The sequence below is a fragment of the Dendrobates tinctorius genome, unplaced genomic scaffold (assembly GCF_039654945.1).
Source record: "Dendrobates tinctorius isolate UK_male_01 unplaced genomic scaffold, ASM3965494v1 ptg000070l, whole genome shotgun sequence".
Lineage (NCBI taxonomy): Eukaryota > Metazoa > Chordata > Amphibia > Anura > Dendrobatidae > Dendrobates > Dendrobates tinctorius.
Window position 1 is genome coordinate 14,799,500 of NW_027361738.1, and position 16,439 is coordinate 14,815,938.

Consider the following 16,439-nt stretch of genomic DNA (forward strand, 5'->3'; position numbering starts at 1 on the left):
AACGTGCGTTTTCTGGGAAGAAGTCCAGTTTTGTATCAGTTTTAAAACGCTAACGTGGGCACATAGCCTAATGGAAGAGTTTAGATAAAGAAAAAAGTAGACAAACCTCTACACATCTAACCCAACAAATTTGTTCATGAAAAATTATACTGTTAAACAGATAATAGAAATTAAAGGGAAGGTGCCGTGTTTTTTCATAATTTAATCAAAAAAGAAAGCAGTATAAAAAGATATTGTCCCCTAAGCTTGACTCAGTGGTGGGTATGGTTTGTTTTTTTTACTGTATTAATGCAGCCACTGGGGGCTGCCATCTTACCTCTCTGGCTGCTGAACGACACTTTCCATGCTCATTTACGGCAGTCCCTGGACATAAGACATAACGGTCGGCTCCAGACCCTATCTGTATCATTGCAGCTGCATCAGGAGTGAACTGGCCACGCCTCTGTGGGCAGCTCAATTCACAGCTGTAGGTGTGGCCAGACGCCATCTTATTAGAGCCCTGTGCTTCCTCTTAGCTCCATGTACACTCTATTGCAAGCCCTGGATGCTGTACTGTTCCAGCATAACAGGGCTTGGATGTTCACTCTGCACATACAGCTGCCGGAGAGGATACAGGACGAGCTCCTGGAGACCGAGCTGCTCTTTCCAAAACACCCGACCAGCTGCAGCCCCTGCAAAACATAGGAGGAGCTGCTCCCTGCTGTTTCAAAACACTTGGCAATCTGCTGGACATCTAATCCTCTCCTGTGTGATACTGACTGCTGATCCCTGTATCTAATCCTCTCCTGTGTGATACTGACTGCTGAGCCCTGTATCTAATCCTCTCCTGTGTGATACTGACAACTGAGCCATGTATCTAATCCTATCCTGTGTGGTAGTCTGTTGATCCGTGTATCTAATCCTATCCTGTGTGATACAGTCTGCTGAGCCATGCATCTAATCCTATCCTGTGTGATACAGTCTGCTGAGCCGTGCATCTAATCCTATCCTGTGTGATAGTCTGCTGATCCGTGTGTCTAATCCTATCCCGTATGATACTGACTGCTGAGCCGTGTATCTAATCCTATCCTGTGTGATACAGTCTGCTGATTCGTGTATCTAATCCTATCCTGTGTGATACTGTCTGCTGAGCTGTGTATCTAATCCTATCCCGTGTGATACTGCGCTCCTGAAATACTCTGTGCTGCTGTCACCCTGCTGGTTTTGTGTGTGATCTACATGGTGGTATTGTGTATGATCTATATGGCGGTATGATGTGTGAAGTATATGGCGGCATTATGTGTGAAATAAATGGCGGTATTATGTGAGAACACTATGGCAGTATTATCTGCTAAAAGGGGACCCATTTTGGGGTGGTTCTGGCTGAGCACCTGCACACGGGTCAGGGGTAATAGTTAGGTGCAGTCAGGGGAGGGCTGGTGAGGCAGCTGAAGAGAGGGGTCTCATTTCTATCGTTACTGTATGGCTCCATTTCCCCCCAGCCTGCTTCCCAGTGTCACTCCGGACTGCGCCTGTCGCCTCGCTGTCACACATCGCCAGGACAGGATCTGAGGAGGGGAATGGGGTCTTTGCATGCAAAGTCTGGATCAGAACAGGCCATCAATCAGCAGAGATGTTTCCTGGATTTCTGTGCTGCTGTCACCCTGCTCCTCCCCCATATACCTCCCTCTGTGCCCCCCCATAGACCAGCACACTGCACTCCTGAAATACTCTGTGCTGCTGTCACCCTGCTCCTCCCCCATAAATCTCCCTCTGTGCCCCCCATAGGCTAGCACTCTGCTCTCCTGAAATACTCTGTGCTGCTGTCACCCTGCTCCCAGAATCCTTGCTGCCTGCCATCCTCAGTGATCGAAGACCCCATTCCTCTCCTCAGATCCTGTCCTGGCGATGTGTGAAAGCGAGGCGACGGGCCTGATATATTGTGGAAGGAGCACAGAGTATTTCAGGAGAGCAGTGTGCTGGTCTATGGGGGGCACCCTGTTTGGTGCCAGGGATTGTACATAGAGCGCTGTCTTTCATACACATGGATGGACCGTCTTCTTGTCTGCTCCACAGAAATCCAGGAAACATTTCTTCTGATTGATGACCTGTTCGGATCCAGACTTTACATGCAAAGACAGCCAGTAACATTGCAGGCCCCATCAAAATGGCTGCTCACTGTGTTCCTAGATGTCATCCTCTCTTTTCCCTTAGCAAACATCCAGAAGGGGAGGAGAGGAGTGACATCACACCCATGTCAGCAGACTCCGCCCATAATTACTGCAGGGCAGTAATCTGAGATAGTTATACACTAGGTTTTTGTGCCAAATTTCAGTAGCTGCTCCCCCTAGTGTTAACAAGTGGAAATGCCAAACTTTTTAAAATTATTTTTCATATTTTTCAAAATTAAAAACAAATGATAATATTTTTTAAGAAAATGTAAACATTAATTCTTTACATTTTTTCAATTGCTGAAAAAAATTTTTTTGGATGACACCTTCCCTTTAAGCACTTTCACAAATAAGTTGTGTTTATAAAAAAAAAAAAAAGAAGATTCGCTTCTAATAATGTTACTTATGCATCCTGTGTAACTGCCAGTGCCTGACTGTGCCCAGCTGCTTTAGCTGCTGGTCGGTGATTGCGCTTTGTGTTGATCACACAGACGTAAGCAATGAGAGGGAGGATAAGTGAATATTCTCTACTGGTGCGCCAGCAGGGACACTTCCAATCTGCTGAATAGTCTGACATTACCGATGGAATCTCACAAGCGCATAACATCAGATGCAATATACTAATGACCCTCTGCTCCAGCTCTGCTGCGAGCGTGAGCCGACTGACCATGAAATGTGCTTAGATTGTCTTTCATGAGAGAATCGCAGTACAGGTGTGGAGGAGATGGAGAAAGTAATTTCTCCATCTACTCCATTGCCTGTCTCAGGGTATATTGGACTGCACTGGAATGGCATCACATTTAATTTGGAGTGCTATATATATATATATATATATATATATATATATATATATATATATATATATATATATATATATATATAAAAATAATGGAAGACCTTTGAGGTCACCTCAAATATTCACACCAGTACAGTGAGCTCAGAAAAGTCAGGCATACAAACTGAGAAAACAGCATATCTGTCTATCCACAGAGCTCGTTGTATTGGGCTGGTGTGATTTATCGAGATGGAACGGAGCAGCACAGCAGGCTACTGGTGTCTATGATGAAGCAGAAATGGAGAGAGACAGGAAGAAGACATCTACCTGCACGTCAAAGCCAAAGCTTTGGAAAAACAGCACGCTGAACAGCAGTCTCCCTCCACTTTGAGTGCACGGGCTAACAAGGTCTAAATAAGAAGAAGGGGTAGGGCTAGCAGAGAGAGAAGACTGCTAGCCACAGGAACAAAGTCCCCTAAAAAATGTCAGCACACAGATAAGTATCTCGCTAACAATTTCTGGTGGTGCTGTACATGGGATGGGGTTACATCAAAATACAAATATCCCTTACAGTAAACAAACTAACAATGACAGACTGATATACAGAGGGGAGAGGACCCTGCCCTTGCGGGCTTACATTCTACAGGATTATGGGGAAGAAGACAGTAGGTTGGGGGTTGCAGTAGCTCCAATGGCGTTGAGGTGGCCGTGTGGTCATTACAGGTTGTAAGCTTTTTTGGAGAGATGGGTTTTCAGGTTCCGTTTGAAGGATCCAAATGTGGTGGATAACCGGACATGTAGGGGAACAGAATTCCAGAGGATGGGGGATATTCGGGAGAAGTCTTGGAAGCGATTGTGTGGAGAGCGAATAAGCATGGAGAAGACAAGGAGGTCTTGGGAGGACCGGAGATTACATGAGGGAAGATATTGAGAGATAAGTTTGGAAATATATGGAGGAGAGAGGTTATGAATGGCTTTGTAGGTCAGCGTTACTAATTTGGATACGCTGGGAAATTGGGAGCCAGTGAAGGGATTTGCAGAGGAGAGAAGCGGAGGAGTAGCAAGGAGAGAGATGAATTAGTCGGGCAGCAGAGTTAACCCCTTTCTGACATCAGACGTACTATCCCGTCCATGCGACCCGGGCCCCTATGTCCATGGACGGGATAGTATGTCTAAGCGCGATCAGCGGCGCTCACGTGGTGTGATCACAGCTGACACCCGGCACAATGTGTCAGGGGCGGTCACGGACCACCCCCGACACGTTAACCCCTTGCACACCGTGATCAAACACGATCGTGGTGTACCGGGGGTTAAAGGGAAGCATCGGCAGGGAGGGGGCTCCCTCCGTGCTTTCCTAAGCCCCCCACAGCAGCGCAATGTGCAGCGCTGCTGCGGGGGGCTCCATCCCTGCAGGTCCCCAAATCCAAGATGGCGACGGGGACCTTCGGGGGCCTGCAGGGAGCTGACTTCCTCAGTGCCTGCAAAGCCGCAGGCACGAGGAAGCCAAGTACAGTGCCTGTGACAAATCGCTTATCTGTCACAGCGATCAGTCACGTGACAGTTCAGCGATCAGTCACGTGACAGTTCAGCGATCAGTCACGTGACAGTTCAGCGATCAGTCACGTGACAGTTCAGCGATCAGTCACGTGACAGCTCAGCGATCAGTCACGTGACAGCTCAGCGATCAGTCACGTGACAGCTCAGCGATCAGTCACGTGACAGCTCAGCGATCAGTCACGTGACAGCTCAGCGATCAGTCACGTGACAGTTCAGCGATCAGTCACGTGACAGTTCAGCGATCAGTCACGTGACAGTTCAGCGATCAGTCACGTGACAGTTCAGCGATCAGTCACGTGACAGTTCAGCGATCAGTCACGTGACAGTTCAGCGATCAGTCACGTGACAGTTCAGCGATCAGTCACGTGACAGTTCAGCGATCAGTCACGTGACAGTTCAGCGATCAGTCACGTGACAGTTCAGCGATCAGTCACGTGACAGTTCAGCGATCAGTCACGTGACAGTTCAGCGATCAGTCACGTGACAGTTCAGCGATCAGTCACGTGACAGTTCAGCGATCAGTCACGTGACAGTTCAGCGATCAGTCACGTGACAGTTCAGCGATCAGTCACGTGACAGTTCAGCGATCAGTCACGTGACAGTTCAGCGATCAGTCACGTGACAGTTCAGCGATCAGTCACGTGACAGTTCAGCGATCAGTCACGTGACAGTTCAGCGATCAGTCACGTGACAGTTCAGCGATCAGTCACGTGACAGTTCAGCGATCAGTCACGTGACAGTTCAGCGATCAGTCACATGACAGTTATGTCCCCCCTGGGACAATGTAATAAAGTTTAAAAAAAAAATAGTGTAAAAATTTAAAAAAATCGCTAAATTAAAAAAAAAAAAAAAAAATATTCCCTAATAAATTCATTTTTTGGAAATAAAATAAAAGTACACATATTTGGTATCGCCGCGTCCGTAACGACCTGCCCCATTAGTTAACCCCTTTAGCGAACCCCTTAAAAAATAAAAAAAGCAAAAAATAATGATTTATTATCATACCGCCGAACAAAAAGTGCAATAACGCGCGATCAAAAAGACGCATATAAATATCCATAGTACCGCTGAAATCGTCATCTCGTCCTGCAAAAAACGAGCTGCCAATCAGCATCATCAGCAAGAAAATAAAAAAGTTATTGCTCGCAGAATAAAGCGATGCAAAAATAATTATTTTTTATATAAAATGGTTTTCATTGCATAAAAGCGCCAAAAGATAAAAAAAAGACCTAAATGAGGTATCACTGCAACCGTACCAACCCGAAGAATAAAACAGTCTTATCAATTTCACCGCAAGCGGAACGGTGTAAACGCACCCCCCAAAAGAAATTCATGAAACGCTTGTTTTTGTTTATTCTGCGTCCCAAAAATCGGAATAAAAAGCGATAAAAAGATGTCACGTGCCCAAAAATGGTACCAATAAAAACGTCAACTCGTCCCGCAAAAAATAAGACCTCACATGTCTCAGTGGGTCAAAATATGGAAAACTTATAGCTCTCAATATGTGGTGATGCAAAAACTTTTACAATAAAAAGCGCCTTTTAGCGTGCGACAGCTGCCAAACATAAAAACAGCCATAAATAGTAAATCAAACCCCCCCGTTACCACCCCCTTAGTTAGGGAAAAATAATAAAATTAAAAGAAAATGCATTTATTTCCATTTTCCCATTAGGGCTAGGGTTAGGGCTGAGATTAGGGTTAGGGGTGTGTTGGGGTCAGGGTTGGAGTTATAATTGGGGGGTTTCCACTGTTTGGGCACATCAGGTGCTCTCCAAATGCAACATGGCGTCTGATCTCAATTCCAGCCAATTCTGCGTTGAAAAAGTCAAATGGTGGTCCTTCCCTTCCAAGCTCTGCCATGCGCCCAAACAGTGTTTTACCCCCACATATGGGGTATCAGCCTACTCTGGACAAATTGCAAAACAACTTTTGGGGTCCAATTTCTCCTGTTATCCGTAGGAAAATAAAAAATTGGGGGCAAAAATATTTTTGTGGAAAAAAATGATTTTTTTTATTTACACGCCCGGGCGTTATAAACTTCTGTGAAGCACTGGGGGGATCAAAGTGCTCACCACACATCTAGATAAGTTCCTTAGGGGGTCTAGTTTCCAAAATGGGGTCATTTGTAGGGGGTTTCCACTGTTTAGGTACATCAGGGGCTCTCCAAAAGCAACATGACACCCGCAGACCATTCAATCAAAGTCTGCATTCCAAAACGTCACTACTTCCCTTCCGAGCCCTGACGTGTGCCCATACAGTAGTTTTCTCCCACAAATGGGGTATCAGCGTACTCAGGACAAATTGGACAACAACTTTTGGGGTCCAATTTCTCCTGTTACCCTTGGGAAAATAAAAAAATGGGGACTAAAAGATCATGTTTGTTGAAGAAATACGATTTTTTTATTTTCACGCCCGGGCGTTATAAGCTTCTGTGAAGCACTGGGGGGGGTTCAAAATGCTCACCACACATCTAGGTAAGTTCCTTGGGGGGTTTAGTTTCCAAAATGGTGTCATTTGGGGGGGGGGGGTTTCACTGTTTTGGTACATCAGGGGCTTACCAAACGCGACATGGTGTCCGATCTCAATTCCAGCCAAAAAAGTCAAATGGCGCTGCTTCCCTTCCGAGCTCTGCCATGCGCCCAAATAGTGGTTTACCCCCACATGTGGGGTATCAGCGTACTCTGGACAAATTGCACATTAACTTTTAGGGTCCTTTTACCCTTGGGAAAATAAAAATTGGGGGTGAAAAAAAAAACCTTTTTTTGGAAAAAATATGATTTTTTTAATTGTACCGCTGTACGTTATAAACTTCTGAGAAGCCCTTGTGGGTTCAAAGTTCTCACCACATAACTAGATCAGTTCCTTGTGGGGTCCAGTTTCCAAAATGGGGTCACTTGTGGGGGGTTTCCACTGTTTAGGTACATCAGGGGCTCTCCAAACGTGACATGGCATCCGATCTAAATTCCAGCCAATTTTGCACTGAAAAAGTCAAACGAAGCTCCTTCCCTTCTGAGCTCTGCCATGCGCTGAAACAGTGGTTCCCCCCCACATATCAGGTATCAGCGTACTCAGGACAAATTGCACAATAACTTTTGCAGTCCAATTTCTCCTTTTACCCTTGGTAAAATAAAAAAAATTGAACCTGAATTATTTTTTTTTTTGTGAAAAAAAAGTTAAAATGTTCATTTTTTTTTAAAGGGAAGGTGCCATCCAAAAAATATTTTTTCAGCAATTGAAAAAATGTAAAGAGTTAATGTTTACATTTTCTTAAAAAATATTACCATTTGTTTTTAATTTTGCAAAATATGAAAAATAATTGTAAAAAGTTTGGCATTTCCACTTGTTAACACTAGGGGGAGCAGCTACTGAAATTTGACACAAAAACCAAGTGTACAACTAGCTCACATTACTGCCCTGCAGTAATTATGGGCGGAATCTGCTGACATGGGTGTGGTGTCACTCCTCTCCTCCCCTTCTGGGTGTTTGCTAAGGGAAAAGAGAGGATGACATCTAGGAACACAGTGAGCTGCCATTTTGATGGGGCCTGCAAAGTTACTGACTGTCTTTGCATGCAAAGTCTGGATCAGGACAGGTCATCAATCAACAGAAATGTTTCCTGGATTTCTGTGGAGCAGACAAGCAGACGGTCCATCCATGTGTATAAAAAACAGCGCTCTATGTACAATCCCTGGCACCGAACAGGGTGCCCCCCATAGACCAGCACACTGCTCTCCTGAAATACTCTGTGCTGCTGTCACCCTGCTCCTTCCACCATATATCAGGCCCCTGTCACCTCGCTTTCACACATCGCCAGGACAGGATCTGAGGAGAGGAATGGGGTCTTCGGTCACCGAGGATGGCAGGCAGCACAGAGTATTTCAGGAGAGCAGTGTGCTGGTCTATGGGGGGCACAGACCACAGAGGGAGATTTATGGGGGAAGAGCAGGATGACAGCACCACAGAAATCCAGGAAACATTTCTGCTGATTGATGGCCTGTTCTAATCCAGACTTTGCATGCAAAGACCCCATTCCCCTCCTCAGATCCTGTCCTGGCGATGTGTGAAAGCGAGGCGACAGGCGCAGTCCAGGGTGACGCTGGGAAGCAGGATGGGGGGAAATGTAGCCATACAGTAACATTAAAAATGAGGACCCTCTCTTCAGCTGCCTCACCATCCCTCCCCTGACTGCACCTATTACCCCTGACCCGTGTGCAGGTGCTCAGCCAGAACCACCCTAGAATGGGTCCCCTTTTAGCAGATAATACAGCCATAGTGTTCTCACATAACAGCGCCATATACTTCACACATAATGCCGCCATATAGATTATACACAATACCACCATGTAGATCACACATAAAACCAGCAGAGTGACAGCAGCAGAGTATTTCAGGAGAGCAGTATCACACGGGATAGGATTAGATACACGCTCAGCAGTTAGTATCACACAGGAGAGGATTAGATACACAGCTCAGCAGACAGTATCACAAGGGATAGGATTAGATACATGGCTCAGCAGTCAGTATCACACGGGATAGGATTAGATACACGCTCAGCAGTTAGTATCACACAGGAGAGGATTAGATACACAGCTCAGCAGGCAGTATCACAGGATAGGATTAGATACACGGCTCAGCAGACAGTATCACACAGAAGAGGATTAGATACACGGCTCAGCAGACAGTATCACACAGGAGAGGATTAGATACACAGCTCAGCAGACAGTATCACACAGGATAGGATTAGATACACGGATCAGCAGACAGTATCACACAGGATAGGGTTAGATACACGGCTCAGCAGGCAGTATCACAGGATAGGATTAGATATACGCTCAGCAGTCAGTATCACACAGGAGAGGATTAGATACACTGCTCAGCACACAGTATCACACAGGAGAGGATTAGATACACAGCTCAGCAGACAGTATCACACAGGAGAGGATTAGATACACAGCTCAGCAGTCAGTATCACAGGAGAGGATTAGATGTCCAGCAGATTGCCAAGTGTTTTGAAAGAGCAGGGAGCAGCTCCTCCTCTGTTTTGCAAGTGCAGGGGCTGCAAGCTGGTCGGGTGTTTTGGAAAGAGCAGCTCGGTCCCCAGGAGCTTGTCCTGTATTCTCTCCTGCAGGTTGTATGTGCAGAATGAACATCCAAGCCGTTATGCTGGAACAGTACAGCATTCAGGGCTTGCATCAGAGTGTAACTGGAAAGCACTGGGCTCTAATAAAATGGCGCCTGGCCACACCTACAGCTGTGAATTGAGCTGCCCACAGAGGCGTGCCCAGTTCACAGCTGATGCTGCTGCAATGATACAGATAGGGGTCGGGAGCCGACTGTTATGTCTTATGCCCAGGGACTGCCGTAAATGAGCATGGAAAGTGTCGTTCAGCAGCCAGAAAGGTAAGATGGCAGCCCCCAGTGGCTGCATTAATACAGTGAAAAAAAAAAAAAAAAACATACTCACCACTGAGTCAAGCTTAGAGGACAATATCTTTTTATACCATTTTATTTTTTACATTAAATTATGAAAAAACATGGCACCTTCCCTTTAAATATTCAAAAAATTCCTGTGACGCATCTGAAGGGTTAATAAACTTCTTGAATGTGGTTTTGTGCACCTTAAATAAGGGGTGCAGTTTTTAGAATGGTGTCACTTTTGGGTATTTTCTATCATATAGACCCCTCAAAGTGGCTTCAAATGTGATGTGGTCCGTAAAAATAAAATGGTGTTGCAAAAATAAGAAATCGCTGGTCAACTTTTAACCCTTAAAACTTCCTAACAAAAAAAAATTTTGGTTCCAAAATTGTGCTGATGTAAAGTAAACATGTGGGAAATGTTACTTAAGTTTTTTGTGTGTCATATCTCTGTGATTTAAGGGCATAAAAATTCAAAGTTGGAAAACTGCAAAATTTTCAAAATTTTCGCCAAATTTCCTTTTTTTTCACAAATAAACGCAAGTTATATGAATGACATATTACCACTATCATGAAGTACAATATGTCACGAGAAAATGTCAGAATCACCGGGATCCATGGAAACGTTTCAGAGTTATTACCTCAAACGGACAGTGGTCAGAATTGTAAAAATTGGCCCGGTCATGAACGTGCAAACCACCCTTGGGGGTGAAGGGGTTAAGGATGGACTGGAGGGGTGCGAGAGTGTTAGCAGGGAGGCCACAGAGGAGGATGTTGCAGTAGTAGAGGCGGGAGATGAGGGCATGCACAAGCATTTTGGTAGAGTGAAGGTTGAGGAAGGGACGGATTCTGGAAATATTTTTGAGCTGGAGGGGACAGGAGGTGGTGAGAGCTTGGATGTGGGGTTTGAAGGTCAGGTCAGAGTTAAGGGTTACTCCGAGGCAGCGGATTTACAGGACAGGGGAAAGTGTGATTTCTAAGTCAAATTGTACGAGCAATGCTAAAACAGCCTAGGCAGATAGGATTAAGCCAAAAAGGAGATACCCAGCAGACAATTCTCCACTTTCCAAGACGACTCTTCATTTCTCTGGCTGATTTTTGGAAATTGAACAAATATAATTTGTCTAGTTGAAAGTTTAAAAGCTGTTATTTCATTATGAAATGTTACATTGTTCTGTTCTCATGCAAAACAGAACAAATTTTCAATTAAAATAATATTTTGAAAAACATTCCTGTAGCTAGATAATGGTAATAGAGACTTATTGCTGTTCTTGTGACCGTTTTGGAACTTCCCCCTAATGTGATGGTGAGAAAGCTGCAGCTTCCCATGTGCCGACATTACTGTATAGCCTGTACAATACAAGGAATCTTTCCTGTATATTGGCGCATTCAGACAGCCAGATACTGAGCATGTGTGGCCAGAGCTACTGGGCATGTGTGACAGCCGACAACATATTGTATGCACATTGTGAAAGGGATCCAAAACATCACCACAGTAACATTTTACTGAACTCCACCATTAGATCAAATCTGTGCAAGCACTGCCCGCAGCTAGAACTAATGGTGGGCTTCAGTAAAAAGGTGCCTGTGGTACTGAGCAGTCTACACATGCACAGTCAACAGCACCATTTTCCTGAAGACTTCCAAGAGGTCGATCTGCGCAAGTAGCGCCCACGGCTCGGACGGCGCCAGCATGACATTTTTAACAGATTAGAAAAAACACCCAAATAGCGGATGGGACAGAACAAAGCTGATGACCCTACTTCACAGTCCGACCACAATGCACAAAGGTCTGAATACAAGGAAACTTCAGAGATTAAAGAAAATCTAAAAAAAACATTTTCTTCACCTGAGGTATCTTTTTAATCAGTATGAAAGCCACAATATGGCCGTCTGAACTTTACTTCGTAAAATGCTGCTGAAAAGTTTTCTTTAAATAAATTAATGCCACCTAAAATACCTCAACTCACATATTCATTTTGCTCTTGTTGGATCTCATAGAATATCTTGCTTCTTAGGGTTTCAATTTCATGTTTCACTTCACTGTGAGCTGTTGCATTGTAGTCATCAGACTGCAAAACAGGTAAATCATCAGATATATAGAATATTTAGCATAATCGTGCTACGGAATAGTTACACTGCAGTTACAGGATGCAATTTATGGATCATGTTGGCAACAAATTCCTTGAAAAAAAATAACTTCACACTGTGGGTAGTTACATGCAATAATCACTTAATCCAAGGAAAATAATAAGCGATTTAATATTTGGGAACATTGTTTGGATTAATTCCAATGGAGGGGGTGATTTCTATTGTTTCATGATACAAGATTCTAAAAATGAGAAAATGTTCCTTGTGGAATTCCACTTTCCATCATAGGCTAGCTAGTGTTACACCTAAGCTTGAAATGCTGTCCAATATTATTGACCTAGGGCAGATGATCAATTATTTGCAATGGCCACTAAAAAGGGAACAGAGGTCATCAACATCACAAGTCGGGACAACCCTTTTAGGTCTATTAACTATCAGCATGCCTGGAGAAATTCTGAAGATACAAACGTACAGCCGCCAATACAACAGGTGCCGTTTTAACTGTGTAGCAGCCATATGTAGTAAGACTAAAAGTCTTGGTGCATCCTTACAGCCTAAAGGCCCCCATACACATTGGACTAAAGTTGGATGAACATGATCAGACGAGAATCTAATGTGCAGGAGGGTTTCCCGACTGCCCTGAGAGATTTTGGAGGACAGAACAGATTCAGCCTGTTGGATTTCCAACATCCAATGTTGTCTTTTTGTTCTCCTTGGCATAAGACTCAGACAGAGGAGTCTGGCAGAGACTCTCTCATACATAACACAGCAGCTCTTGACTGAGCGATCCTTTGTAAAGCAGAGTGTGCCTTTACCTGCCTGATGAGAGCACTGGCCCTAAATGGTGAAACTGCATAACTCTCATTCATTCAGTTACACAGAACAATGGATTGCTTGGTTTTAGAAAAAAATTTTTAAATCAAACCTCTTCCATGCTGCTGCTCTCAAGCAGTTTCCATCTCAGCTGCGCTTTCAAGCTCTTAATACTCTTCTTGACCATTATCAAATCATCCACATTTGGGTTTTTATTCATCCATTCAGACATGTTCTTTTTGAACTGAAATGTAAAAAATATATAAATTGCTGAATATCAAGCAGGGAAAAAATAAAAGCTACTCAGACGTAGTGTGGACACTATACACATTTTAACACTGCAGGATAAGGCTTTATGCAAGATTTGCAGAGAAACTTACACCACAACTTATTGCAATAACAATGTTTCAAGAAAAAGAAAAATCAGAATTAAAATACTGCCAACATAGTTTGAGAATATCAATTTATTCACAGCTTCATGAAAGACCAAGTGGCCATATTGAATATCTGAAGAGTAGCCAACATCCTGAAGCCAAGGAAGCCTCTACTGCTGCAATACAATGAGCTTCAATTCGGAATAAAAAAATCCTTATTCGCCTATGTGCACACGTTGAGTAAAATTTCTGCACCACTTCTGCATCTCTCGGCTGGAAAAACGCAGTCGTGTTTTTTCCCTGTGTTTTTGACTTATTTGAGTGAAGTCATTGGTGAAAAACACACAGTGAATTGACTGCAGATTATTTTGTAAATCAAATCTGCAAGCCAAAAATACACAACGTGCATGACACTTTGGGTGAGGTCCGGCGCCTGCGCACTGCAGTATTCTGCTGTGTCCTCAACAGGGAAAAACAGTATGCCTTCGCCGGAGCCACGACAGGAAGGGAAGAAGAGGACGGAATCGTATGAAGATGGGAGGCGCCGGACCGGACGGCAACACCCATCGGACCGGACGCCGGGGTGGGTATAATCTCTTTTTTTCTTATCTTTCAGGTTACATCGGGGGCTTATCTACACCATTACAGAATGCTGTAGATAAGCCCCTGATGTCGATGCTGGCAACTAATAGTCCAAAAAAAGGGTGACAGATTCCCTTTAATAGCCTATCATTAGCAACAAACTTGTCCGCAAACTAGGTTTGCTCTACATGCTCGGATCAAAGATATTAGATATTTTGATTATCGTAATGCTCCGAATCACAAGATTCTTGAGAATTTAATCTTGTCTGGTCGTCGTGGGATACCTTCTGGGCTCTTTTAACCATTTAATACTTAGGAATTTAATAAAATAGGCGAATTACTCATTCCCGCTATTTATCCCTTCCTAGTTTTCATCTATATGCAAAGGTTGTGTTTATCCCCTTTTGTTCTTTTTGCCATTTATAATCAACCAGTTGCAAAAACAAAAATACATCATTAAAATGTAACTTTAATGTAACAAGTTTAATCTGTTAGAATGGATATACATTTTTTTTTTCATTATTATTTTATACATCCTGTTTCCCCACAAGATCAAACATTTCAGGGTAACTTTTCTTTTTTTTTTGTAGCCTTGATAACTTTGTTTCACTGTGACTGGGTCATCCATAGCAGCCCCAGTTGCAAGGGAAACCAGCACAGTTCAATGACAAAGTTATTGGCAGAGCTGATCTGGGTCTACTTGGGGCGGGATGATCGCCAGTATCTACAGGCACTGACAATATAGCTCTACACAATATAATGCTCATTGAGTGAAGATTTTCATGTTAAACTCGACACACGATGTAATAGTGGCTGCAGAAAGGAACAAAACGTTTTTGTTTTTTTAAATTCTCCTCTCTGTTGTGGAGAAGGCAGATAAAACCCACTTGGACTTAACAAAAGCTAACTTATTAGATGCCAAATATTTTGGTAACATCTCTGCACCGAAGAGCCAAAATTAAAAAAAATAATTTTTATGTTTCCAGAGATATTTTTAACATAAATGTGCTTGAATTTTTGCCACAAATTAAAGAATATTTAGAATAGACTAAAGGGCCCTTTACACATAGCGATATCGCTACATGTGACACTTACCTCCGACCGGCTCCCCCGCTGGCTATCGCTGATCGCGCAAGATCGGCCTGGTCCATTTCTCGTCATCGGCTTCCTGCTGGCGCCGACGAGCGAGCCATGGACGCAGGTGAAGACATCACCCTCGCTGCGTGTGACAGGTAAGTATCGACCGCCGACCGCTGCTGCATCGCTAGTGAGATAAGCTTGTTTGGCAGCTCACTAGCGACCATTTAACGATGCACCAGCGATCCTGACCAGGTCATATCGTGGTTGGGATCGCTGGTGCATCGCTATATGTAACGGGGCCTTAAGATTAAAGTCACTTACTTCAAGACTGGCCAGATATTTTTCCTTTAAGGCTGAGATGAGACATGTCTCTTCAAAGATCAGCTTCACAACTTTGTTATATGCATTTGTGATTATCTTACGATCCTCTTCACCTGGTTCCTGCAGTTAATGATAAAAAGTAAATACCTGATTATTTTTTCAGTAAATACATACTTTATATTTATTTTTAGAGCACCATTGACTCCATGGTGCTGTACATGGGATCGGGTTTCATAGTACAGATATAAGTTACAGTGAACAAACTAACCATGACGGACCTGTACAGAGGTAGAGGGCCGTGTCCCAACGGAGTTAAAGTCTACCGGATAATAGGGAAAGACAGCAGGTTGGTTTCTGCATCAATCAGGTGTTACTGATTTTGCAGCCAAGAATAAAATGCCAGTGAAATATACTAGGACTATAAAAGCATTCCACAGCTAGAATATACGGGAAAAAGCTTTGATTTTATAATTTTAAAGCTGCATAAAATGCAAATCGCTGGTTGGCATTTTCACAATCAGAATTCTATTTTCAGGAAAATAAAAAGGTATGTGTAAATATAGGATTTTGTTCCCCCAATGAAGGCTCTGAGAAACAGATTTTATGGTAAGCAAAAAAAAATCCTGTTTTCTCTATCGCTTCATTGGGGGACACAGGAGACCATGGGACGTCCCAAAGCAGTCCCTGGGGTGGGAAACAGCAGAAAACTCCAATCAGGGCGAAGAACTGACCTTCGTCACCTGCAAGATCTTTCTACCAAAAAGGGGTGTAAAAGGGAACCTGGAAACTATAGGCCAGTAAGCTTAACATCTGTTGTGGGTAAAATTTTTGAAGGGTTTCTAAGGGATACCATTATGGAATATCTCAATGTTAATAAATGTTTAACTCCATATCAACATGGATTTATGAAGGATCGCTCCTGTCAAACTAACCTGATCGGCTTCTATGAGGATGTAAGCTCTCAAATGGACCAAGGAGAATCATTGGATGTCATTTATCTCGACTTCTCTAAAGCATTTCACACTGTCCAACATAAAAGATTGGTAAGTAAGATGAGAAAGCTTAGGCTAGGGGAAAATGTGTGTAGATGGGTAGGTAGCTGGCTTAGTGATAGAAAACAAAGAGTGGTTATTAATGGTGCATAGTCAAATTGGGCCAGGGTTACTAGTGGGGTACCACAGGGTTCTGTATTGGGCCCTCTACTATTTAATATATTTATTAATGATCTATTGGATGGCTTACACAGTAAAATATCAGTATTTGCAGATGATACAAAACTAT

General features: G+C 43.5%; 1 protein-coding gene across 3 annotated transcripts in view; it reads right to left on the minus strand.

Annotated features, from left to right (window-relative positions):
* STK31 (serine/threonine kinase 31) overlaps positions 1–16,439 on the minus strand; it is a 171,717-nt gene that overhangs the window by 38,099 nt on the left and 117,179 nt on the right. For all 3 annotated transcript variants that reach the window (XM_073581407.1, XM_073581406.1, XM_073581405.1), the window contains exons 14-16: positions 15,159–15,278; positions 12,914–13,045; positions 11,868–11,969 (exon numbers count right to left, since the gene is read on the minus strand). In XM_073581407.1, coding sequence (XP_073437508.1) covers positions 11,868–11,969; positions 12,914–13,045; positions 15,159–15,278 — 354 coding nt within the window. The remainder of the gene's footprint in view (positions 1–11,867; positions 11,970–12,913; positions 13,046–15,158; positions 15,279–16,439) is intronic.